The sequence below is a fragment of the Diabrotica undecimpunctata genome, chromosome 7 (genome assembly GCF_040954645.1).
Source record: "Diabrotica undecimpunctata isolate CICGRU chromosome 7, icDiaUnde3, whole genome shotgun sequence".
NCBI lineage: Eukaryota > Metazoa > Arthropoda > Insecta > Coleoptera > Chrysomelidae > Diabrotica > Diabrotica undecimpunctata.
This window is the reverse complement of record NC_092809.1, coordinates 91,775,627-91,802,680: the sequence shown is the minus strand read 5'-3', so window position 1 is coordinate 91,802,680 and position 27,054 is coordinate 91,775,627. Positions and strand designations below refer to the sequence as shown.

Here is a 27,054-nt window from a genome sequence, read left to right as displayed (position 1 = left end):
TATAAAAAACAATGTTTAATAAGTAATTAATAATTTACAACAGAACTCACCAATTGTAATAATATGCAGGGTATTGTTCTAAATTCGCTGTTTGATCATACGAGTCGTCATCATCAAATGAATCAATTTGTCCTATATCTTCAGCAGTTATAAGTTCGACAACAGCTTGTAAAATATTAAGATTGTCGCTAGGACTAGTCCAGTCTACAACACCTGGAGAAGTAATTTTATACTCTAAGAACCAATTCATTCTATTTCTTAGCTCAGTTATCAGCTGATATGTGAAAAAGTTGCTAGAAAATCTTAAATAGTTGGAAACTGTTATGAAAAAATTATCAGATTCTCTTATTGCTTTATACTGATCTCCAAAGAAAATAAGGGGTAAAGGATATATCATTGTTGCGTCATGAATATACTCTTTGCTAGTTTTCACTTTTGTATAATATACTACTAAAGGCGACGGGAAAGGTTGATTTACAGTTAATATTGATTTCAAATGGAATTCGTATCTTGTTTGTCTGTCTGGAGAATGTAGATGCCTAACTATTCCTCTACTATCATGTCTGGCGATAGCAACATTTGGAAATAAACCAGCACAAACCACAGCTTTTACTAAACTGATATTTCCCGAATTTACATTATTGATTAAATTTTTTGGATTCAAATCTGATACAAATTTTAATTCAAGAAGATAGCCCATAAATTGTTCTTTCAGCTTCTTTAATAGCTTTAAGGTATAGGAACTTAAGAAATAATCATAACAAAAAGATGGATTATTCATTTTTTCATATTTTTCCATTACTATGTGCAAAACAATGTGATCACTCATAAATCCTTTTCCCAGTTCTCTTTTTTTAGCATCTGCTTGTTTTTCCTTTCCTAATGGAATCTGAAAAGCGTCTTTAAAATCTAAAGAAGTAGCAATTGACAGAATTGGATCTAAACAGCTAAATATAGCTCCAAATAATACCATTTTTCCTATCTGTGGAGACATGGGTAATTTTGCTAGGTGGTAACCCAGCGGCGTTAAATTTTCACTTTCGTCTAAAGCGTTTAATCTTTTAAGTAGATCCAATGCTAACGATAAAGATTCAGCACTTGGAGGATTCATTAATTTAGGAAAGAATTGATTAACTTTACCAAGTTGTAATATTTTTGCTTGTAAAATAGTACCGTCTAATCTTGTACGAAGAATTTCAGGTTTCTGGTATAAATCCAAACGCTTTTTCCTATATGTACTAAAAAGATGATAGCATGTACCTGCTTGTACTCTACCGGCACGACCCTTTCTTTGATCTGCATTTGCTACACTTACCCATCTTGTTTTGAGTGTTTCCGTATTAGTGGTTACATCAAAATCAGACATTTTAATTTTGCCACAATCTATAACATGTGTAACATCATCTATTGTAATGGAAGTTTCTGCAATGTTGGTAGAAATAATAATCTTTCTCATTCCGTGTGGTGCAGGATTAAAAATTTGTTTCTGATCTACTGTCGGCATCTTCGAATGTAAAGGAATTATCAGATATTTATTTGAGTCAAAAAGGTTTGAGTTTTTAATAGACTTGTTAAGGTCAGAGATATCTGTCAGGCCTGGTACGAATATTAAAATTGCCATTCCTTCTTTTTGACAAATTTTGACAAGTAATGCTAATACAAGATTCAAATTTAACTTTTCGCTTTCAGGGTTACATAATTGTTCATACACTTCTTTATCATATTGTTTTTCGAAAGCCTTCATTTTTATTTGAGGCAAAATATATTTATCAAATTCAAGTTCTTCTTCACTCTGTTGTCTTACATATTTGAAATATTTTTTTGACCTGTCTGAAAAAAATCTGAATTTAGTTACTTGTAGTACATCTTCTAAGAAGTATTGCTCGACTGGAAAAGTAAAACCAGGAATACATATATGGGGACAATTGTCAAAATACTTAGAAAATTCTTCAGCATTTAAAGTGGCACTCATAAGAATCACTTTTAAATTAGTTCGCTTCTTTAGTACCTCTTTCAAGAGTGTAATTAAAAAATCAGATGGGATTGCACGTTCGTGAATTTCGTCGATAATAAGATGTGAAACTCTAGATAAAGAAGGATCATCTTCCATTTTTTTTAATACTACACCAGTTGTACAGAAACATATTGAGGCGGTATCTCTTGGTAACTTCTTTTCAAGTCTTATTTGATACCCAACACTTTGACCTAATTCCTCAATACGTTCTTGGGCAACCTAAAAATGTAATAAAATCAGTTAGTAATAGAAGATACCAGAAGTTATCGAAAGCTTATAACCTACTTGTAAAACATATTGTTATGAATGCCAAACATATCGTTTGGGAATAAACCGTAATAAAAAAAAAATTCTTTATTTGGAAAATCACTAAACTATGAAAATCGCATTTATAAAATATTAATAAAATGCTAAAATTATTCTAAAACACACAATTACTAAGAAGATAACCAAGAACCATTTAGTTATCGATAAAGTGAAGACATAAATTCAACCATTAGAAAGATCTGTCTAGTCTGAACCCCGGTACAAAAAATTATGTATGATACGGCAGGGGACTGGGATACATACCAAAAGTATAGAGGCTAATAAGGATGGGTTTTATACACAAACCTGGCAAAGTCTGACAAGAAAAAGATGTCTGATGTCACTTTTACTGAAGACTCCTTCAGTACATGACAATGGCTGTTAGGTGCATTTCTCGATATAGAGGGAGCATTTGACATCTCCTAAGAAGCAATCACATGGGCTATTTGTCTAAAAGGAATAGATGAAACAAGTCTGCAAGCTGCAGATATATAGACTGCATGCTGAGGATATGTGTGATAAACGCAACGTTATTGGGAGATATAGTATCAGCATAAGTAGCCAGACCCTGTTCCCACGGGGGAGTTTTATCTCCTCTATTGTGGAATATGTTCATGGATAGACTGATAGCTATGCTCAGTAACGATAGACATCATTTCCTCGGCTATGCGGATGACCTGGTCAGCTTAGGTTCAAAGTCATGAAATTTAGCAGGAGAAATTTACAGGGATTGGATCCTCTAAACTTAAATGGTATACATCTAAATCTGGTGACTGAAGTAAAGTATTTTTTGGTAATATTGGACTCCAGGCTTACTTGGCAAATAGCGAATAGATAGAACTTGACAGCGAATAGGTAGAACGAGTAACTAAGACAGCGGTAACTACGTTAATGACAGCCGGACTATTTGGTAGTGGTGTAAATTTAAACATTTATATTCCACTAGGAGAATATACCTCTGTATTTCAGACACAGATTTTTGCAATATTGCAGTGTGTAAAAGAAATTAATATAAGGGCTTTCGAACTGAAGCAGCTCAATGTATGCACAGATAGCCAAGCAGCCATGGGACCGAGAGGAGGAACTCGACAAACTGGTGGAACATAACAGTGTCACACCGGTATGGGTTCCAGGTCACTGGGGAATATACGAGAATGAAAGATCTGATGCACTTGTCAAAATACTTCGGTCCAAAGACGGCCGTGAGAGCGCCCCAAAGCATCGACCGTGACTTGAAAAAAAAAAAACCTGGATCTGAAGGCAACATAATTCACACTGGACAAATATGCCGTCAATGGTATAGCAAAATATAAGTATACTGGACGGATATGTGCTAATAGGGCAGAAGTACTGCGGATAAGTCCGGAGTTAAAAAAACATTAAACAAGCTACCCTTTAAGATTATTGGCTGAGCAAAACTGTTCACACATTTAATACATACGAAGCACTTGAAAATGACAGATTTTGTGAAGAGGCTGAAACGGTAGAAGACCAAAGGGATGAATAGCGAACAATATATTACATATTCAACATGTGAAGTATATCAAACCTTTACAGGACGCAACACAGCAGATAACTCGCAATAAATATACGGGAAAACTATAAGTATTTCAATGAAATTAATTTCTTGAAATTAAAGTTAAAAGAGACTCATCAAAAAAATATTCATTAATCATAAAAGAACTATTTAAAAAAATACTTAGTGCCATACATACCAACTAAAACAAAACCGAGGATTTTCAGTTAGCATATGAAATATATATATCGTTCAAAAGATCTAGAACGACATTACAGCATCTTTAACACTAAGCAAAGAGGCACACAGAAAGATCTACCAGTATTTAATATTTTGTTTTGAGGAGGAAATATTCATAAGACCGTCAGGGTAGACCGCTGCACCTCAAGAAACCTGGGTATTGCGCTCTCGCCTGGTGTGTGGGAATCAGTCCGTTCGCCCGATCCAGACACCCGTGAAGACGAGCGAATGGATCGTGAGAACGCAACTGCCTACCCTAGTTCAGCTGCCCCGCTGCTTATCCTATCTGTAGGACTGACAGTGAGAAGGAGTAGGCCATCTTTTGATTTATTTTGTTTTATTTGATTTGTTCCATAAAATGGGAATAAAAGTCTTAAGATCTTCTGTCACTCTCTTTTCTTCCATCTTGTCTTGTTCTCTCTTGTGTGTCCTTTTTTTTATTATTTCTGTTATTAGCTCTACTGTCACGTTAAAGCTCTCTGGGTTTGGCATGGCCGCGTTCATTATATTCTCTGGTGTTGTCTCTCCTAGCCTTGCTCTCATCTCTTGTTGTTTATCGTGGAAAATGTTGCAATGGAATAGGCAATGCCCTGCGTCAATGCGCACTTCGCATTCTAGAGATAAAACTTTTTCAGTTTTTTCTATGCGATATGTATAAGACCTAAATGAGCCATATCCGATCAGTAATTGTGTAAAAAAATCATTTGTTCTTTTAAACCTACATTTATACCACTTTTTCACATCTGGAATTAGTGTCTTTGTCCAGTATGCTTTTTCTGTCTGTTCCTCACATTCTTGTTTCCATTAGTTTAGCATTTGTTCTCATACCTCGGCTTTCACCCGTGTAAGGTGGCTTTATCATTGTCGTATAAGATCTTACGTTCTTTCGCTAGAAAGTGAATGTGTAGCGTACCCACAATCACCTGTAGGACTATCGTCGATAGTAATAAGTGCGTACCGGACTATATGTACGCACTTATTACCTTGAAGTGAGATTTTCTTTGGGTTCTCCTTAATATTTTTTTATATTTTTAAATGTACTCGGCCCGCTTATATTTGCCACAATCTTTGTCATGGCAGCGGTTCTCTGTTCCTCCAACCTGAATCAAGGTGTATGCCTAAGTATTTAGCACAGTTACTCGGCTCTATAATACTATAATTTAAATCAAAAATCAGATTTGGTCTTTGTCTTGGTCCCTTTAGTACTACTATATCTGTTTTGCTACTTGCCAACTCTAGGTCGTTCTCTATCATCCACCTGTTGACTTTTCTGTAACAACTTGTCACCTTATCTTCAATACCCCTATTCATATTAGTCTCTAATATGATTGCGAGGTCGTATGCATATGCTATGGCTTAGGTGTCTTGACCATAGTCTATTTCTAATAGCCCGTCGTACAGTAGATTCCATATCGTAGATTCCAAAACGGGCCCCTGCGGTACTCCTGATGATAATTACATGTCTTCATTATATGTCACATTTAAATACCTGTTTGTATTTAAATATCATATTTCCTTATAATATTTATGATGTAGTCTGACACTCCTGCTACTTCGTTATAATGCTAGTTTTCAGAATTGTCGGCATTCTTCACATTGAACATCACGAAAATGGCCCATCTTTTTCTTGTTCTTGTTACAGTGTCAGAGATCTTCTTCACCGCATCTACTCTTATAGCCGATCTGGCTTCTTTAAAACCGTACTGTTTATCTGAAATTATTCCTAGTACTATAAGTTCTTCAATGCGTTTCTTTATAAGACCCTCATAGAATTTTCCTATGCAATCTAGTAAACATAGTAGCCTGTATGAGTTAGCTTAATCCGAGCTCTTTTTGGATTTTGGTAATAATAAGAGTCTCGCAAACTTCAGTTTATCTGGGAATTCTTGCATATTCAAAAGTTCATTGAATACTCTATACTACTATACGTATTAATTCGAGTCTCTCTTTTACTACCAATTTTGCCTCTGGCGTTACTTTATCTGGACCTGGTGCTTTACCTGCCTTTATACTTTCTGCTGCATGAATGATCTCTTCAGTAGTAAATTTTGCAGGTCGAATATTTTTGTCTGCCAACATGTACGTTTAAGCCCTTTTAATTTCGCTACTTAGTCTTTTCCCTTTTATATACCTCCTTTGGTTCCTCTGCCTTTGTGGCAACAAAGGCAGAGGTTCAACACTACGAGGTCCGCCGTAGATATCAATTCGTTTCACAGTTCGTCCCTCTCGTCATTTCGGGTTATCCCCATAGGATGGACTTTGCGTTTATGTCTCCGGCTACTAACAAATCTTTCTCTCTCTCTCTCTCTCTTCAAGAATTTCTCTCCAGTTGTCCGCCAAGCACATATTTCTCATGTCTTCAGAGATGTTATCAAGAATCCTTGTTCTGTGTCTTCCTCTTCTCTGACCAATGGATCTATCAAGAAGCGTTTTTCTAATTAGGTTATTTTGTTCCATCCGCATTACATGCCCTACCCACCTTAGACGTCCTATCTTAATATATTTTACGATATCTGGTTCCTGGTAGGAATATTTTATAAAGTTCGAAGTTGTATCGACTTCTCCACACTCCATTGTCAATCACCGAATCACCGCTCCATAGGTTCGCCTTAGTACTTTTCTTTCGAAACATCCAACATACTTTCATTACTTTTTGTTAGAGTCTAGGTCTCTGAACCATATGTTAGGAGAGTTTTACGTTTGTATTTCTCGATATAATTGAGGATTTAAGGAGAATAATAATAATAGTCTCCCGTTTTATACCGCTGTCGCGGCTTTGGGAGTATAGCAGGGTAGTCTGCTATATCTAGGGCCTACGGTATACAAGGAAGGTAACATGGCCGGTGCTACGCTTCAACCGTCTATTATTACCCCCTGGTTTTACCCAAGGTACTCATTTTTATTCAGGCTGAGTCGACCTGGGGCCTATAGACATTTTTAAAATGTCTAGATGTTCTTGCCGGCGGTAGGATTCAAACTCCGGGCCACCGGCTTGCGAGGCAAGCATCCTACCGCTTGCGCTACGCAGGCCCTAGCATTTAAGGAGATTGAGCCCAAAATAGCAGCTGTTGGCTATGCAAATTCTGCGGTTGATCTCTGTGGTAGTATTATTTTCAGTGTTAACGAGTGCTCCCAGGTATACAAATACGTTAACTGCTTCGATGACGTCGTTTTCTATAACAAGTGGCTGTAGGATTTGTAGTTGCATGCTTATTTTCATGTATTTCGTATTGTTGGTGTTTATTATTAAACCCAATTTTGCAGCCGATTCTTTTAGTGCTACATACGCTTCTCGTACAGCGTTTTCCGTTCTCCCAACAATATCGATATCATGAGCGTAGGGAAGAATTTGTAATGATTAGTTATATAAAGGGGTGTAGGGTTGTGTTATAGAGGTAGTACCTTTTATTGTAACGACCACATCGAGCGTCATAGACGGGAGATGATTCTTGATAACTGGTCCTCATAAGACACCTAACTCTCACTTATGGCTCCACGTGCCACACCCCGACAACTGCATTGGTCTGCAGGCTAAACTAAGTGAGGGTAGCCAGATATGGCGAAAAATTTCACCGAGTGATTGCCGGTATAAGCAGTCCCCCACTTACTGGCCAACGGCTTCGAGCGTAGAAGTTGGTAAGTGATTCATTAGATTCAATAATAATTCAGAACAGACATATCAGTGAGATACGAAAATATCACTATTTAAAATCATGCCTATCTGGTAGGGCGGAAAAGGTCATTAATTCATTGACAGTTAGTGGTTCAAACTTTATAGTTGCATGGAATCTTCTTGATAGATTTGAAAACAAGGAATTATTCAATCACAATCACATTAGGTTGATATTCAGTATAAAGCAAATAAAAGAGAATTTTTCTTCTTCCTTACGATTATTTAGTAGACAAGCAATTTTCGTTCGTTACAGTATCTAAAAAAACTAGTAGAAAAGTGGGATTCTCTCCTCTCATATATAGTTTTAGAGAAACTAGATTCAGATGCTGGTCATAACTGGGAGAAAAATAAAACAAATAATTCTTCTTTTCAAGATTTCATGACATTTCTTAGTGATAAGGCAAATATATTGGAACAGATAGAGCAATCTACAAACCCTATGAGACATTCTAGTTATAAATCACAATATTCTTCTCAATCAATCTGTCACATTCTCATGTGCTTTCTGTAAAGGTGATCACAAAATATATACCTGTGAGGAATTTTACAAGCTTAATGTTCATTCACGCATTGAGGAAGCCAAAAAACGATAATTATGTTTAAACTGTTTACACATTGGACATCTGAGCATTACATGTAAATATGGTAAATGCAGACACTGTAAGAGAAAACATCACTCAACATTTTTACAAATATCGGTTTTCGAAAACTAATGAACGCATTATGAATACTGAAAATCTTTGCGACGATTAAGAAACAAAAAACAAGCAATAAAATACATTATTTTAGTAGACAAAAAAAAATCAGTGCAAATCATTTCAAATGAGAAACGTTCAGTGGCGTTACAGATAATATGCAAAACATTTTTGAGTGTACATATATATATATATATATATATATATATATATATATATATATACATATATATATATATATATATATATATATATATATATATATATATATATATATATATATATATATATATATATATATATATTGTTATGTTTCTTCTTTCCCAACCAAAGAAAAATAAATAAAAAGATCCATCGAAATAAAGTTTTAAGAAATCATTATAAACAAAAATGTATATATTAATTTAAGATAAGATTTAGTGTAGATAAGAATAGAAATTTGTTTGGCAAACGACCTGTTTCCGTTGCAAACAAAATTATCAAAAAAACCTTTGTTTAGAATTAGAAGACATTTTACCTGTAAGTTAATCTCTTCATTGTTTGTAGAGTCGAGTATTAAATGACCATATTCTAATCTTTTGAAATATGTATAAATGATGTATTGAAAAAAACCAATTTTAAAGTAAGCTATTTAGTTTTCTCTGAAATCGAAATTAGGCTTTTCCAATATCATAGTAAACACAATTTAAGCTTTTTGATTGGACGGTCGTTTTTAAATGGGAATTTGGGAGTCGATGATGAGACAGGAGAAGTAAGTCATATTTTGGTCATCGAAAGGAAACAGTCGTGTGTCTCAAGATAGGGTGTGGTTCGTGAGTTTGGATACCGGCGTAACGAAAAGAAGTGAATAGTTTGAAGAAGGAGATAACAAGTAGATTAAAAGAGGTCCTTGTATCTACCGTGGGCATTTTTATAAAGTATATGTGAAAGTATTCTTACGGCATCAAGTTGACAAAAGGAGGTCCTGGTGTCATAAATAAGTAGCGGAGTTTGGAGAAGTGAATCAGGTGTTTTTTGTGTAGTCTGCAGGAGGTTTGCAGAGACGTAAAGAAGGAGCCGAGGTGCCAAAAAAGGGAGATCACATCTTTGAGGAGACTGGACTTTTCTGGGTATGTTCCAACATACAACTCAAGAAGAAAATAAACTGTAAGTGTTTGTACAATTGAATTTTATATCTGTGAAGGATCGTTTCGACATCATGGTCATTAGCATTCAAATTTAAGAATTGAGGTTTTGTTAGGCTAATCAAAAGTTTAAAGTTTTGTCGTTTCTTTTTTTAAGTAAAGAAAATTTTAAGTAAAATTGGTTTTTCACGTAATATAAATGTATGTAGCTTTATAATCTTCTTATCATAATAATTTGATTTATTTTCTTGTATGCTGATTGATAAGATAACGACAGAATTTAATAATTGTTTTATTCGTTCATATAAAATAAAGAAACGTAAATCTTTGTAATATAATATATTTGTATTATTATCCTTTCTTCTCCCCCCCGATAAAAGACAACTAGAAAATCTTTTGAATCCATCGAACACAGGTAATATAAGGATTATTTTACTTTTGAGAACAGATAAGTTATAATTTTTTTATTGGCTCAATAAACTAAGTTTGAACTCAAAATAAACAATCATAACAAATGGCGCCCAACGTGGGGCGTAGAAAGTATTTCTAGTTAAAATTTAAACGGATAGAGAAAGAAAGCAGATTGATTGAAAATTTATTTGCCGATGGTTAAAGTTTATAATATTTGCTTTTATGACATTACATTTCAAATTTCTCTAGGTACAAATTTTTACATGATATAATTTATATTTGATTGATTTTTAGAACTGACAAAAGTTTTAAAATTTTATTGCATTTATTTGAATTTATTGCATTTGGGATAAGAGGAAAAGTTTTCGTCTTTGCAACATTACTCGAATTTCATATTTGGCGGGGATATTATTGCACAAATTTCAAAGCTTCACATTTGGCGGGGATAAATAATCTAACGAACATGTCGACCACAAGGAGTCAAAGCAAAACGCAAGAAAGGAAAGAGGATAAGATAGAAGAGGAAACAATTATTGATGAAGGATCGGATAATGAAGGAAATGCGACAATAATGGAGGAAAGAAAAGAAACAAGGATGCTGGAAAAATTATTAGCAATGATGCAAATACAGACACAAACAATGAATGAAACATCAAAGAAAATGGATAAAATGGATAGAAATCAACAAGAAACATCACAAAAAATGGATGAAACAAAACAAACAATGGAAGAAAACCAACGGGAAACAAAACAAACAATGAGCAATATAGAGCAGCGTCTGGAAAACTATGAACAGGAAATTAAAGGATGTGTTGAGGGGATAAAGAAAGAACTGATACAACAAATAGAAGAGATTAATGAAATTAAAAATGATATGAAAGAACAAGAAATGAGAATTAAAGATAATTTGGAGGAATTAGAAAGCAAATTTGAAAATGTAATGAAAGAAGACAAGAAAGAAATAGAAAAACAGATTGAGGATATCAGAAAACAACGAGAGACGGGAGACAGGAGAGAGGTACTCATCCAAAGTCCGGGTGACATAAAAACACAATTTGGCGGGGACGTAAAAAAATTACACCCGGTAATTTTCATTAACAATTTAAAAAAGAAAGTACGACATATCGGTAATTTCGAAACAGCAAAGGAAACGATAAGGAACCATCTTAAAGATGAGGCAAGTTTATGGTTTGATAGCAAAGAAGAAGAATTGCAAAATTGGCAAACATTTGAACAAAAATTTCTGAATTATTTCTGGGGGAAAATACAATAGATAGAGATAAACAAGGAATTACAAAATGGGAGATACCAGGATAATATAGGTATATCAGAAAAAACATATGCCCTACAACTATACAACAATGCAAGACACTTACATTACAACTATTCGTCCGAACAGATAGTGGAACTAATAGCCAGACATTTTGAAGATACCTTAGAAGATCACATAACCCTACAAAACTACAAAGATATTGACAGTTTATGTCAATTCTTACAAATACGAGAAGCAAAATTAAGAGAAAGAAAAATGAGGAGAACGCAAGAAAATTATAGACAACGAGAAAATCAAGACTATAGAGATAGAGGACAAAACTTTAGGAGAGAGTACACAAGAAGAGAATTTGTCCCGAGGAGGGAAAACGAAAGTAGAGACAACGGAAGAGTAAATTATGAACAAAGAAATCGGCAATGGAACGAAAACAGATATCGAGAGAACCAGAATAGAAACAACAATCGCACATATCAGGAAAACCGAGATAATAATAGAACGAATGAACCGGAAAATCGCGGAAACCGATACGGGTCCGAGAGACCAAGAGAAAATAGAAGAGCGGTCAACAACACACACATAGAGGAATATGAGGATGAGAGACAAAGCGACAGAAATAGAAGCGAACAAGAACAGCAAGCGTCTTTTTCACGAAGGCGCTCACTAAAGACAAAGAAACAAACAGGAATTTTTTGTCACCCGAAGGAATTTATTAAATTGGCAGAAAATAAGGACAAAATAAATGGAGCAAATCTGAAATTTGTAGATGGTTTTATCAACGAGACACCGATTAAAATTATGATTGATACTGGATCGGAAATGACACTGATCAACAGAAAACTAATAGAGGAAGTTAATTTAACGAATTTGATCTACAAAATACCACGGGTAAATTTGGTGGGTGCAAATAAACGGACATTGGCAACGATAAATGAGGGAATACGAGTGAAAGTACGATTGGATAAGAAATTTTATGCACTACAATGTGTTGTGATGCCAAACATGTCGCATGATATGATCGTAGGAGTGGATGAATTGGCAGAAAAACATGTGGTGATAGATTTCAAAAATAAAACGATGAAAATCACAGAGGAAAAAGAAGAACAGGACAGGCAGGATAATGAACATGGGAAAAAGAAAATTGATAATTCGGAAAAAGAACAAACAGTGGAAATGAATTTGGCAACGAAGCGAGGACAAAGAAGAAAAGGAAGAAAACTTAAGAAAAGGATAAAGGAAGTCACTACCGGAGATTCCTCAAAAGAAGGGATAAGCCCCGAAGAAGAAAAAGAAATAGTGTCAACAAAGGAAAATGAAAAGGATATGATTGAAACAGTGGTATTTAAGGAAGAGATTGATGAAAAAGAGGAGGAAAAATGTGCGATAAATATGTGTCAAGAATCTGAGGAAAAAGAAAGAAAATTGATATGTGGAGAAGAAAAAGAAAATGAGGTGAGTCTGATGTTAAAAGAACACGAAACTTTTATAAATGAGGAAAACAGAGTGGCAAAAAAGCACCAAAATTAAAAACTTGGGAAACTTTCAATCGAAGACGTACCCGATCCCATATAAATATCGACAACAGGTGAAAGAAGAAATTAAAAAAATGTTGGAAGACTATTCTTTATTGTTTTTGCATAGAGAAAAATCCCTAAATAATTCAGTAATTTTTATCGTATGCAAAGGCGGGGATTTGTTATGTTTCTTCTTTCCCAACCAAAGAAAAATAAATAAAAAGATCCATCGAAATAAAGTTTTAAGAAATCATTATAAACAAAAATGTATATATTAATTTAAGATAAGATTTAGTGTAGATAAGAATAGAAATTTGTTTGGCAAACGACCTGTTTCCGTTGCAAACAAAATTATCAAAAAAACCTTTGTTTAGAATTAGAAGACATTTTACCTGTAAGTTAATCTCTTCATTGTTTGTAGAGTCGAGCATTAAATGACCATATTCTAATCTTTTGAAATATGTATAAATGATGTATTGAAAAAAACCAATTTTAAAGTAAGCTATTTAGTTTTCTCTGAAACCGAAATTAGGCTTTTCCAATATCATAGTAAACACAATTTAAGCTTTTTGATTGGACGGTCGTTTTTAAATGGGAATTTGGGAGTCGATGATGAGACAGGAGAAGTCAGTCATATTTTGGTCATCGAAAGGAAACAGTCGTGTGTCTCAAGATAGGGTGTGGTTCGTGAGTTTGGATACCGGCGTAACGAAAAGAAGTGAATAGTTTGAAGAAGGAGATAACAAGTAGATTAAAAGAGGTCCTTGTATCTACCGAGGGCATTTTTATAAAGTATATGTGAAAGTATTCTTACGGCATCAAGTTGACAAAAGGAGGTCCTGGTGTCATAAATAAGTAGCGGAGTTTGGAGAAGTGAATTAGGTGTTTTTTGTGTAGTCTGCAGGAGGTTTGCAGAGACGTAAAGAAGGAGCCGAGGTGCCAAAAAAGGGAGATCACATCTTTGAGGAGACTGGACTTTTCTGGGTATGTTCCAACATACAACTCAAGAAGAAAATAAACTGTAAGTGTTTGTACAATTGAATTTTATATCTGTGAAGGATCGTTTCGACATCATGGTCATTAGCATTCAAATTTAAGAATTGAGGTTTTGTTAGGCTAATCAAAAGTTTAAAGTTTTGTGGTTTCTTTTTTTAAGTAAAGAAAATTTTAAGTAAAATTGGTTTTTCACGTAATATAAATGTATGTAGCTTTATAATCTTCTTATCATAATAATTTGATTTATTTTCTTGTATGCTGATTGATAAGATAACGACAGAATTTAATAATTGTTTTATTCGTTCATATAAAATAAAGAAACGTAAATCTTTGTAATATAATATATTTGTATTATTATCCTTTCTTCTCCAGCCCGATAAAAGACAACTAGAAAATCTTTTGAATCCATCGAACACAGGTAATATAAGGATTATTTTACTTTTGAGAACAGATAAGTTATAATTTTTTTATTGGCTCAATAAACTAAGTTTGAACTCAAAATAAACAATCATAACAATATATATATATATATATATATATATATATATATATATATATATATATATATATATATATATATATGCTGTCACTATTTTTCCGGGTTTGACTCCGCGTTGTAAAATGCTGGTTTTCTTGAAAACCATTGTTTTGGCGACGTTTCGGCAAGGTCTCACTTGCCATTCTCAAGCCTGGTGGATCTACTTCTCGTCGTTACTCGATTAGTACTGGTCGACTGGGAAAATAGAAATATATATATATATATATATATATATATATATATATATATATATATATATATATACATATATATATATATATATATATATATATATATATATATATATATAGATACTGTGTGTTTACAATCTTAATTACACCATTTGTTGCTACATTAATATTTCAAAATGTCAAACGTAAGCACAGAAATTCTATCATAGTCAGTTTAACCACATTTAGTAAATTCGTAGACGATTTTAATACAGCAGGTAGATCTGTTACTGAGTTACAAACTAGATTAGATAATACAAAACATTTAATACGCGAATTTGAAGGTGTCCAACGTGAAATTGAAGCTTCTATGCATCAAGTATCCGAAGAAGAAATAAACCAACGCATAGACTTCTCTTCAAGCCCTCAACGGATCAAGGTGTGTTAAAAATGTGAAATAAAGATCATTAAGTAAAATTCGTTTGTTCAACATTCCTCAAATTAAATTAGTAACTAAAGTGTCCTTCGGAGTATTCCCCCTGTAATAGCTCCATAATTATGGTAATTAAAGTAAAATCTTCTTCTTGCAGTACCGTCTCCTATCGGAGGTTGGCTACCATCACAGCAATCTTTACTTTGTTAGCTGCAGCTCTGAACAACTGTATTAAACTGCACCCATACCACTCCCTTAAATTTCGCAACCAGGAAATCCTCCCACGTCCCACGTTTCTCTTTCCCGAGAAGAAGTAAAGTAGTAACTTTCTAATGTTTGCTGACGACCTTAGAAAATTTCGAATAGTTAATAACCTAGTTGATGCCTCCTTGTTACAAAATGATCTTAACCTTTGGGTGGTGGCGTCACTGTGTGTAAAACCGAGTAGACTGTTTTTTTGATGTTGGTATTAAACAGGTTATTGTAAGAAATCGAACGTTTCCGTACCTTCATGTACCATTGTGACTGACGGTTAGTCGTCGTGTGACCATTACAGTGTAATAGTGTAGTATAGTAAACAAGCTTTCTGGTGTCTCAGACCGGCGCCACTAATATCGTTACAAAAATATTCCGGGATAGGCTCTTAGATTATTTGTACATTTCTCTAATTCTAATTCAAAGATTGTTAGATTTTAGCAATGGGGGATTACGAGCACGGGCAAGCTTACTTGCAGAAACTTCTAAAATAAGTAGGACTAGATAATAGTGATAATAAATCAGTGGCATGCGAAGATAAACCAGAGGAAGAGGAAGAGGGCATTGAGGAAGTTACATATCACGACAGTGAATCAGAACAAGAGATATCAGATGCAGAAGAAACAGTTGCGGTTCGTCAGTCTGCCCGTCTTCTCTATTCGCTCCGTGCGTGACCATGGTAGGGGTACTTTGAAATACATATTGCGTATTTAATTGTGCTAATAATAGCAAAAATAGTAAGTGTAGTTTTTATAGGTTCCCAAAGATTACATATAAATTAGAGAAAAGAAAAAGATGGATCCGTGCTATTAATATGAAAAAGTAAATACCACATAACTTCATTTTTATGCAATTGAAATAGGAAAAATTTAAATAATTTACCTTAAATGATATTTTATAAGGCTTCAAGCTAACTGCAGAGTGCCTGATGACTTTAGCTTTTATATTATAACTTTTACTATTACTGTTTTTAAATATATGTTCTTTCACGTGAAAAACTTGATTTGCCAGTACTAGATTTGTCCCTTTCTTTTCCGTTTGTGGTTGAAAAGATATATTTTGATGAATTTTGAGAAACCCAGTTTTTAATACTACATTTATTTTGTACATAAACTAAAAAAATATAATTAAAAAGTTAATTATTAATAATTGTCAATTTCGCATGTATTTAACAATGTCAAACATATGTCATATGTTTAACCTGAAAATTGGTAGGTCCAAAACTGTCAGATGAAGGCGGTAGGTGTCGCGTCAGTCACGCACGGAGCGAATCTAGGTATGTTAAAAAAATTGAACATGTATTAGCAAGTCATGCTAAATTTTTATTGCTTTAGGCAAGAACCGTACAACTCACTGGAAGAAGCATCCTCCAAAGCCAAGGATTACTAGAAAAAGACAGGATAACATAATATTTCGGTTACCAGAGCCTACAAAAAGTACTAAAAATTTAAAGGACCCTGTCGATTTGGAATTATTTCTTGGATGGCGCGATAATTGGTATCATGGTGGAAAATACTAATAAATAAATAGCCTCTATTTAAGCAAACTATTCGCGAGAACGAAATGCTAATCTCACCGATGAAATGAAAATCCGTACTTTTATAGGACTCTTGTATTTATCTGGACTAAGTCACTATATTCATGCCAGCGCAGAAGATGTTTGGAGGAGAAATGGTTATGGTATAGAAATTTGTTATATTACAATGACTCTACAAAGGTTCCGATTTCTTTTTCGTTGCATTGGGTATGATGATAAGAAAATACGTGCAGAGCGATAAAAAATTGACAAGCTAGCTCCCATTCGTGTGGTATTTGATCAGTTCGTAAAAAATTGTCAAAATGGATATAATCATTCAGCATTTGTTACCACTGGTGAGATGCTCCGTGCTTTCAAAGGAAAATGTTCGTTGCGTCAGTACATTCCCTCAAAATCTAATAAATAAAAGGACTCAGGATCCCAAGTCTATGTGGGATCCCAACCCGATGGCCCATATAAATTTTCTAACAAATCTAGTGATGTGATTTTAAGATGTGCAAACACATTTTTGGTTCACGCATTAACTTGACAATGGATAACTGATTTACATCAGATCCGGATTACAAAATAACTATAATTGGAACACTAAGAAAAAATAAAACAGGACTGCCAGTTGAATTTTCAAACCCCACTAAACGTCCAATCCATACAGGCCTGTTTGGTTTTAAAGAGGATATCAAAATCGTTTCTTATATCCCAAAACAACGCAAAAATGTGATTTTAATATCAAGCATGCACCATAACGATGATATTGACATAAGTCTAGAAGAAGAAAGTCTAGCACAAGAATGGGGTGAAGTTGATCCAGAAGATAACAAACCTGTTATTATTGTAATAGCTGATGGTACATGGGCACGAAGATCAAATAAGTCTGTATTTTCGGCCAATTCGAGCGTGGCTTGTATTATTAGGGAAAATGACTTATAAGCTATTGTACTGAGGCGTAAAGAACAAGTATTGTTGTGTGTGTGTGAGTCAAAAAATGCTATTACTCAACACGTATGGTACAAAAATTATAACGGTAATTCGACTGCGATGGAAAGTGCAATTATTGTAGAAGGCTTTAAACAGAGCATACAAATGCACAACTTAAAATATTTTATTGCTGAAGACAACAGCAGCACGTGCAAAAAAAAAAAAATATGTGAAGCCAAGCCGTACGGCAATAACTTTTTTATTGAGGAAATCGAGTGCAAAAACCATTTGTTACGCAATTTTGCCAATCGCCTAAGAGAAAATCGTCAAAAAATACAGTTCTATGGAAGAACCTATTCATTTGCAATTAAGATCTGTACTAAAAAGTAATGTACAACGCTTACGAACTTCAATTGACTGTGCTGTTAAATATCACCGCGAAAACAATTCTAGTGACAATATATAAAAATAATTGGTTTAAAACAAGATATTGAAAATACTGTGTATCACGTGTTCGGCGATCACAAAAATTGTGCTTTTTTATTTTTGTAAAAAACAAAATTTAGACCAGGAAATTAAGTATATTCCTGAAATGCAAGAGTGTGGTTTGTTGTACGATATTACATCATTCAGCAATATCATGCAACAAGTTTAATAAAAAGCGCCACCAATAATAACGCCGAAAGCTTCAATTCTGATATTGCAAAATTTGTTGGAGGTAAACGAGTAAATCACACTAAGAAAGGTGGCTATGTGTTAAAGTGTTTGGCGGCAACAGTATCATATAATTCACGGGGAAATTATTTAAATAATATATTACAAAATAGAGCAAAAGCAAAAGATTATTACCAAAATTATTTGCTCAAAAAATGTAAAAAATGTGTACAAGAAACAAAAAGACAAAAAAAATATATTAAAAAACAAACAAGTAACAATCATCCTGATAAAGACTATGCCGTAAATGGAGAAGAGTTAGGTCAGTTGTCGGATAAAGACTTCGAAGCAAAAAAACAGAAATTTTTAAAAAAATCTACAAAAAAATATCTTACAAAGAACAGATTTTTAATAATACTACGGCTCAAAATAACAGTGTTGTTTGGTATAATAGAACGTCAGCAATGGTTAACGTCCAGTAATTTCGGTAAAATATCTAAATTAAGAAAAAAAAACAGACAGAACTAAAACTATGGAAGCAATATTGAACCCAACGTTTTGTGGAAATAGATTTACAGAATATGGCATTGCGAACGAATCAAAAACAAAAAAATGTTGGAAACAATTTTAAATATTAATATTGAACTATCAGAACTTTTCATACACGATGAATATCCCTTTCTTGCAGCTAGTCCTGATGATTTATTAGGCGACTCAGGCATAGTTGAAATTAAATGTCCATATAAAGCAAGAGAACTTACGCTTAAAGAAGCTATTGAACAAAAAACAATTTAATTTTGGCTGCTAATGGACGGTCAATTGCATTTAAAAAGAATTGATTCCTATTACCATCCAATGCAAAGACAGTTGTTTATATTGAATAGAGAATAGTGTTAGTTTGCGGTAAGGACCCCAAAAGGTATTTTATTCGAAAATATTGATAAATATATCGAACTGTGGAAAAATACGCGACCAAAATTGCAAGATTTTTATCATAATTTTTATTTAAATCACCTTCTAAAGAAATATTACAAATATTTCTATATTTATATAGTTTCTTTTTATCGATTTTAATGATCGTGATACTAATCAAATTTTTAAAATTTTATAATTATAATCTTTTTTATAATTTTCCATTTTCGGTAAACTTTAATCTACTTTAAAATTCAGACAGCCAATTTTTCCTTAAAAAATATGACAAAAAAAATTATGTATGTACCTTTGTTACGTTGTAAATTTATTAATAGATAATATTACTCTGGTCTGTTATTCTAACTAACCATGACACCACTAAGAGAAGTTTATGGTTTTATTGTGTAGCCCCAAACCTGTCACTTCAGGGGGTGCCCTGGTTGTATAACCGGCTCAAGTAAAAGATGAAAGCATTTTTGACCTGGACTTGAGAGGGATATCTGAACAATGCTTAGAATATTACTTCATGAACAGATTTTATTTTCATAAAGAAAGAAATTTTTGAAATAGAACACTGAAATTCACTATTAGAATTTTCAAGGATGGGCCTTAATTCTAAAAATTCCATGTTTAGTTCATAATTAACACTCTTATGACACCCGTAGTCCTTATGCCAAATTCTTTAAAAATAGAATCAATATTCCTCTATTGATTCATAAAATGACATAAGGCAGAAAAATTTTTTATAAAAGAAGATTTTCTTCATAAGAAAATTCAATTTTCACACAAATTTACCCAGGAAACCCCACAGTTTTCACATATTTTACTCTCCTTGATTTCATCTTTTAGTACACTCAAAGGAATATGGGATAAAATTGTGGATGAACTTTGATGGAAATCTGATAGTCTTCTTGTGATTGCTTCTTAGGAGGTATGTTGAATACTCCCTCTATCTCAAAAAATGCAGTTAACATCATCTCTTGGTTTTTTTTAAATGTACACTACCCGCTGTACAAGATGATGCAGTGTAGTTTCCATAGGGAATCCTGCTAGGTGTATTGCTTCAACCAATACACCTCCTTAATGTGCCTCTCTAGTTTTTCTGTAGTCTCCACTACAAATGATATCTGACTTAACAGCCTCAGAGACTTCGCCTCCTATCTGGTTTTACCAGGTTTAGAAGCAGTTCTTACAATAGGACTGAGGACTTTAGGACTGAGGTACATACCTCTTGATATTTACCTCAGTCCTAAACTAGCCTCTAATATCAAACATATTTTTTTGTACAGGTCATTTCCGTTCTATAGAAATATTGGCTAAATCTCGTCTGGTTTTGTCTTGATCTACCACTTCTTTTGTTACATGCCAGTTTTCTCTAGAACCATAAGTTGTGGTCTCTAGTCCAGCCTGATACCTGTGTATTAGTATCAGTTTTGTTTCAGACTCAGGAAAGTGCAAACTAAAAAGTTCTTGACATTTCTGCAGTCTCTTTATGATTCTTTTTGCCCTTCTCTATTCCTTATTACATTCAATCAGTTTTGCGATAATTGCCCCACTCACCAGGTCTTTTGGTTATGCTGAGTGATCTTCTTCTGATTCCTTTTGGAGTGAGATGAATATATCTATTCTATCTCTTCATAATGCCTTTTCCACAATTCTCTTTTTGTCTTTCTCAGTTCCTTACTATATTGCCCCACACTTTTTTGGCGAAATTAAACTTTCATCTGATTTCTGTCCTTTGATCTGCAAGTTTTTTATTCTACCAGGGTACTTTCCTGTTGAAACTTCTCATTGCCTCTAGACAATTGTGGTGGAATGCCACCATGACAACTGCTTGTAATTTTTCAGCAGTCATGTTACAATAAGTCTCCTTAACAGCTCTCACCTCTTATTTCAAGACATATGTGTCAATGGTTTGAACAAGACATGTAATCTAACACATGGTACTTTTTAATCAGTGTAGTTGTATGCTTTGTAGCTAAAATTCTAGCAACTACTCCTTTTTGGGGTCATGCCAAACAATGTCAACAGTGTTTCTAAAATAAATGGGTTGTAGTTAAGGGTCACAAGTGTGAAATTAAATTGTATTTTCTAGGCTTAGGTCTTATATTTATATTTAATTTTCATTCAGCACGAAAAATCTGCTTTGAAGAAAGAACAACTGCCTGTTAATAGTAAGTGTGTCTTGTCTCTCAACTTTTAAAAGCTTTATACAATGTTTTTAGGTAAGTATTCATATATAGTATTTTCTGTCATATAATTGAAGTTTCATTAAATTTTTTTAGAAATATGTAAACTTTTCTGTGAATCCTTTTCTCAATTTTTTTATGCTGTTGTTTGTTAGAGAAAATATATGTTTTTCAAATTGGAAAAAAAATAAACGAAAAGACTGTTAATATTTGATTTCACGAATATGGAATATGGAAAAAATACATATTTGAAAAAAAAATGTTTGGTCTATTTAATAGCCTCAGTTTACTACAGGTTACCTATAATTATTGAACATAGGCTGTGGGGGAAATCTCTCAGCAGTGATCACCACATCATTATAGTGTAATGATAATGATTCTATTTTGTTTGCTGTATATGAAACTTTACGTTACAGGTGATTAGTTGTTTTTTCTAGCATTTTTATTAAATTATCACAAATAGGATAGTTCAATTATTTCAATGTTTTTAAAGCTAGTAAAAGTTTTGTAATGGTACATTTAAAAATGTATCATAAACCATTTAAGGGGATTTATTATTAAGTACATTTATATGCAATATATTTTAAGATACTATGAAACTAGAACTCTATATATACTTATATGTATAAGAATAATTCGCTGTTGGGCGTGAAAAAGGGGACAAGTCAATATTTGGTAAAAACGAGATTAAGCCACATATAAGTTAAAAAAAAATATTGTCTGTTTGTGGATAAATGGGAACAAGTAAATGTAGCTGTATTTTTGTGTTAGGTTGATTGTTCCAAAAGAGGCAATTCCAAATAGTATATAAAGTTTAGTGTAAAAAGGGATATGTTAACATATCTCTTTTTGCAGTGCCTATATCTGTATTTTATCAGTGAATAATGAGACAACTTGACTTGCCCCTTAATCACTGTTAGCTTTTAATGTAACAGGCCACACCACAACCAACTTGACACACATTACCTATAAATTAGTATGTAGCATGAGCATGTTATTATTGTTGTGATTTTTACTGCACAATAATTTTTTTTTATTCATAAAAATACAATGAGTGAAAATTGAAAACTGTCTAGAGGATAAGCTGTTTGCAAGCAAAAAATTAGAAGTTACTGCAGTAAAAAATATTCTCATATAACAGGCGCACAATAGACCAATGAGGATATCATGAAAACAAAAAGAAGCATTAGATGGTGGCAAAACAAGGACAAAGAATCATATTTTATTCATACCCTTATATGAAAATCACTATACAAGAAGGCAGTCATTATTCAAATATTTACCTTCAGTCTACACACTCACGGTATAAAAATATGTAAAGCTTATAAATAAGATGTACTCAGATAATTTTATTAATTGATAAATGTACAAAAAATATTTCAGTACATGCAAAGTACACCTAAAGAGTACAAGAAACCTGCGAGTATACCAAAGACAAATGCAATACATGTGACAAATTAAAAATGAAAATTACTATGTATAAGAATAAGGATAAAATGGCAGAACTAAAAGAACAGTTAAACGAACACCATTTACAAGGTAATCAAGGGTATAAAAACAAAAAAGATGATAAACTTATGACTAAGGATCATGCTAAAATGAAGAATATTATTTTTAATCTTCAGCAATGCCTGTCAACACCAAACCTCCGAAGTAATGAGTTGTTTTATCATTTTATAAGAGGCAATTGTGGACATTTAATCTTATGGTTCATGACTGTGGCAATTCTCAAGCTCACTGCACTGAATCTTTAGCAAAACGTGGTGGAAATGAAATTGGTTCTTGCCTATGTAAATACTTTATAAAGGATTTAAATCCTAATGTCTAACACTTAATAATATTTTTAGACTGATGTCCTATTCAGAATAAAATACTTTCATAGCAATAGCTCTGATTTACAAGACTCTGCAAATTTAAAAATTATTGACTACAAGGTCACATTAATACCAGGATATACACATATGTAGTGCAATATGAATCATAGTCTAATAGAAAAAATAATAAGAAAAAATTTAGTAGCCACATGAACAACATGATTGTTCTTAACTAATTAGCAAATAAAAAGAAAACATTAAATTTACTTAAAGAAATGCAGAGTTTCATGGTTCTTGATTTTGGTGGCTTCTTTGATTCCATACCAGTTATTCACAAAAATAATACTCAAAATAACAAAGTAAGCTATACATAGTTTTGTTTGCTGGTTAGATTAAAAAAAAATAGGAGAAAAGCAACTACAAATTTATTACCCAAGGAGGCATATAACAAGCATGTGCCTAAAGTGATAGAAAAGAAAAAACACCTGATAAACTTGTATGTGTACTGTATATATGAGAACCACTTTGGAAGTTTAATAAAAATCTTTTAACAGATAAAGACTTACCAGATTTGCTTGCTGATTCCTCAACTTGTGACAACAATTAAAAGTTTGAAGTATCTTCTAGGTATTTTTGTAGTGATTAGTAGGTGCAACTCATTAATGCTTATTATTTTTTAGTACTTAAATATATGTTACATTTATGCAAGCTTGTATTTACGTAATAAAACCTTCCATCGTTCAGTATTATCATTCTTATGGTCCACTAAAAAGTAGGCAAGTCATGTGCATATTTGTGAAAAAAGATGTAAGTCAATCAAATATCGCCTTAGACATATTTTGTTCACAAATATTCGGCACAAAAATTTTAATCCATTTAGAAAAAGTACATGTAAAATCAAATTTCAAGTAGATTATTATTTTAAATATCTGTAAAACAATTTCATTTTTTTGTAAAATTTTAAGTAGTGTTTTCCTCGTTTTCACCTTTTATGATTTATCCCTTTTTCACACCCAAGAGCTAATTGATAAACATAAAAAAGACAACCATCCAGACAATCTAAATCATAGTTCAAAATAAAAAGAAGTGAATTCAATAACTAAACAAGATCATCCTTTAAAACCAGATGATCCATAAATATCCTACATGTTTAAATAAATTAAAATGTGAGTTTATGTTTGATGGAATGTTTATATGAAACATTAATCCTTACTCTTTCAGCTACTGCAATAGCACTAATCCTTCTGGGCTGTGTGCAGATAATGTGGCATCTTGTTCCCATTCTATTTTCAATAAAACTATCCAAAATAAACTGACCAACTTGTGTAGTCTTGCCACATCCTGTTTCACCACTAATCAATAACACTTGATTTTTATTAACCATATTTATCAACTGTTCTTTCATAGAATAAGCAGGAAGCTTTTCACGGTTCACTTTCATTACATTATATTTAGGGCTTTTTACCATATGTTGGTATTCATCATATAGTTTATTATCTAAATCAGAATCATGCATAACAGTTGTACAACACTGGGAAAGTTTGTCTATTATACTACCTCTTATATTTGATAAATAGGACATCTTAAATGCAGATTCTTCTATATTTATGTCATTTACAAATTCGTTTTCTAATGAAGTTGTTAGTAAAAATTCTTGAATTTGTCTTTTTTTAGTTTCAGAAATGATAATTTTTCCTAAGGGTATTTCATGTGGAGCAACGAATTGTCGAGGTTGTGTATTCCGTCTAAACTTGTTACGTTGGGCATACCATAAACCAATTTGTCTACCTTTAAGTCCGGGTGGATGGCGTGAACGTTGAAATTCTGACTGAGATTTTCCTCCATAATTCTTACCACCTTTTGTAGATTTCAAATTATATTCCCTTTTTCTTTTCGGCATGTTTCCCCAGTGTTTATGGGCAATAATTAAATGTCAAATATTTCTATAATTAGTTTTGCAAAAACAAGTATTTAATAGCGTAACTTTATAGTACATAAACTACATTTTTGAATACAATTATTAACTTCGAACGTTCGAACCTTTTCACATTTGGTCCCAGTGAAGATAGCCTCAAAATCCTCAAATGGGTTTGAAAGAATGAAAATTAGTTTTTGGCAGTGTCGAAATTTACATTACAAATAATGAAACATAGGCAATCAAAAGCAATAAGATATTTAAAAACTAATACTTAACAATTACCAAAAAAGGAAAAACTAAATAGCAAATAGTTTTTACTATTATTTTACTATTAAATTTAGTAAAAAGTAAATAGTAAAACTAAATAGTTTTAACACAGTTTTTAAAAGTAAATAGTAAAATGCCAGTATAAATAATAAAGTTAAAAAGACATCTGTTGCAATCTGGCAACTGGTGGTTTGAAGGTTCTGACTCTAGTGCCAAATCTATCCGCTAACCTATCAAACGAAACAAATATTAATTCATTACTGTTTTATATAAGGTATAAAATTGCAGAATCCATGAAATATTATAATAAAAATGTACATTTTAAAAGCTTTATCTCTTTGTATTTGAAGCACAACATGCGTTATAACATACATTATAAGGACATGGCAACACTGACAATGCAACATTTCGTTCTGTGAAACTTAGTTGACAGCTAATTTGAGGCTATCTTCACTGGGACCAAATGTGAAAAACTTCTAATATTTTTTATTTATTATTGTTGGTAAATGTCAGAAATGTATTTTATAAAAAACGGTTCTTCTTCTTCTTTCTTTATTTGTTGGCTTGTGCATCTGCCAGTGCATTTAGTAGTATTGCAGCTCGTCTTGCCCAACACTAAAAAACCTAAAAAAAACAATTAAGTCTTTATTTACTTTATGTATTTTTTCTGTCCTTGTTTCTTCAAATGAGGTTAGGCAATTATGTACTGAATGAGCCCTGGGCCCGTATAAATAAAGAATATATCGCCGCTTACACTACATGATTTTATCATATGACAATATCATATGAGATTTGTTATGATTCCTCGTTTCTATGATATTTTAAAAAATCGTGTTTACATTGCATGATAAGTTATGACTTATGATATGAGTGAGGTTTTGATTTTTTTTTGTTTATGGTCATAGAGATATTAGACGCAGTATAGGTATCAACTATTAGATTTTGAAACCATTATAATGGAAAATAAATCTTTGATTGCATTGGCTTCCCGACTTTTAATAATAATACGCCGGCAACAACTGCGTACAGCGTACAGCAGTGAGAAGAAAAAGATCAGACGCCTTTGGGCTTGCAGGTGGCTCTTACAAAGAAATCGTGGACAGGGTATATCAAATTTAGTGTTGAATTAAATTAAATTAAAAAATTAAAAATATTTAATAAAGAAACTAAACTAAAATTGTGACTAAGAAGACTATAAAACACTAAACTAAGAATAAAATAAACTAAATAAATAATAAAAGAAAAATACGACACAATAGCACACATTAGATAATAGATTCAATATCAATGCAACAAACAATAAATAAATAAATAAATAAATAATGTTGTCTCTGGGTAAGGGAATGTTACTGAATTGACATAAGAATAAGGCGCGATATTTAAATATGTTGGTGTTACCCCTAAAAAAACCGAAAATCGTATGATTTTATCATGCGGAATAGGTACTATTCTCCTGTGACAAGCTATGACGAGCCGCATGACAGTGCTTATGGCAAAATCATATGACAAATCACACAGTGTAAACATGTAAATTTCACTTCATGACCAAATCATATGACAAATCACATGATAAATCATGTATAAAGTTGTAAATCATGTTGTAGTGTAAAGTGTGTATAAGTAAAAAAAGACGATTTTAGAGGAGAGGAATTTTAAAATTTTATAGATATAATTATGGGCATAATCCCGAATA

General features: G+C 32.7%; 2 protein-coding genes across 2 annotated transcripts in view; both read right to left on the bottom strand.

Moving 5' to 3' along the window:
• On the bottom strand, window positions 1–25,304 carry LOC140445573 (ATP-dependent DNA/RNA helicase DHX36-like). The gene is made up of 2 exons (XM_072537698.1): window positions 24,390–25,304; window positions 1–2,233 (listed from the first exon to the last, which is right to left on the bottom strand). Exons 1-2 carry the CDS (start codon window positions 25,074–25,076, stop codon window positions 47–49), a joined length of 2,874 nt encoding a protein of 957 aa, XP_072393799.1. The 5' UTR covers window positions 25,077–25,304; the 3' UTR covers window positions 1–46.
• Window positions 25,305–25,434: 130 nt separating this feature from the next.
• The window catches only part of Ack-like (activated Cdc42 kinase-like), a 212,344-nt gene continuing 210,724 nt past the window's right edge, over window positions 25,435–27,054 (bottom strand). The window contains exon 13 of the mRNA XM_072537697.1: window positions 25,435–25,985. Coding sequence (XP_072393798.1) covers window positions 25,977–25,985 — 9 coding nt within the window. The 3' untranslated portion in view covers window positions 25,435–25,976. The remainder of the gene's footprint in view (window positions 25,986–27,054) is intronic.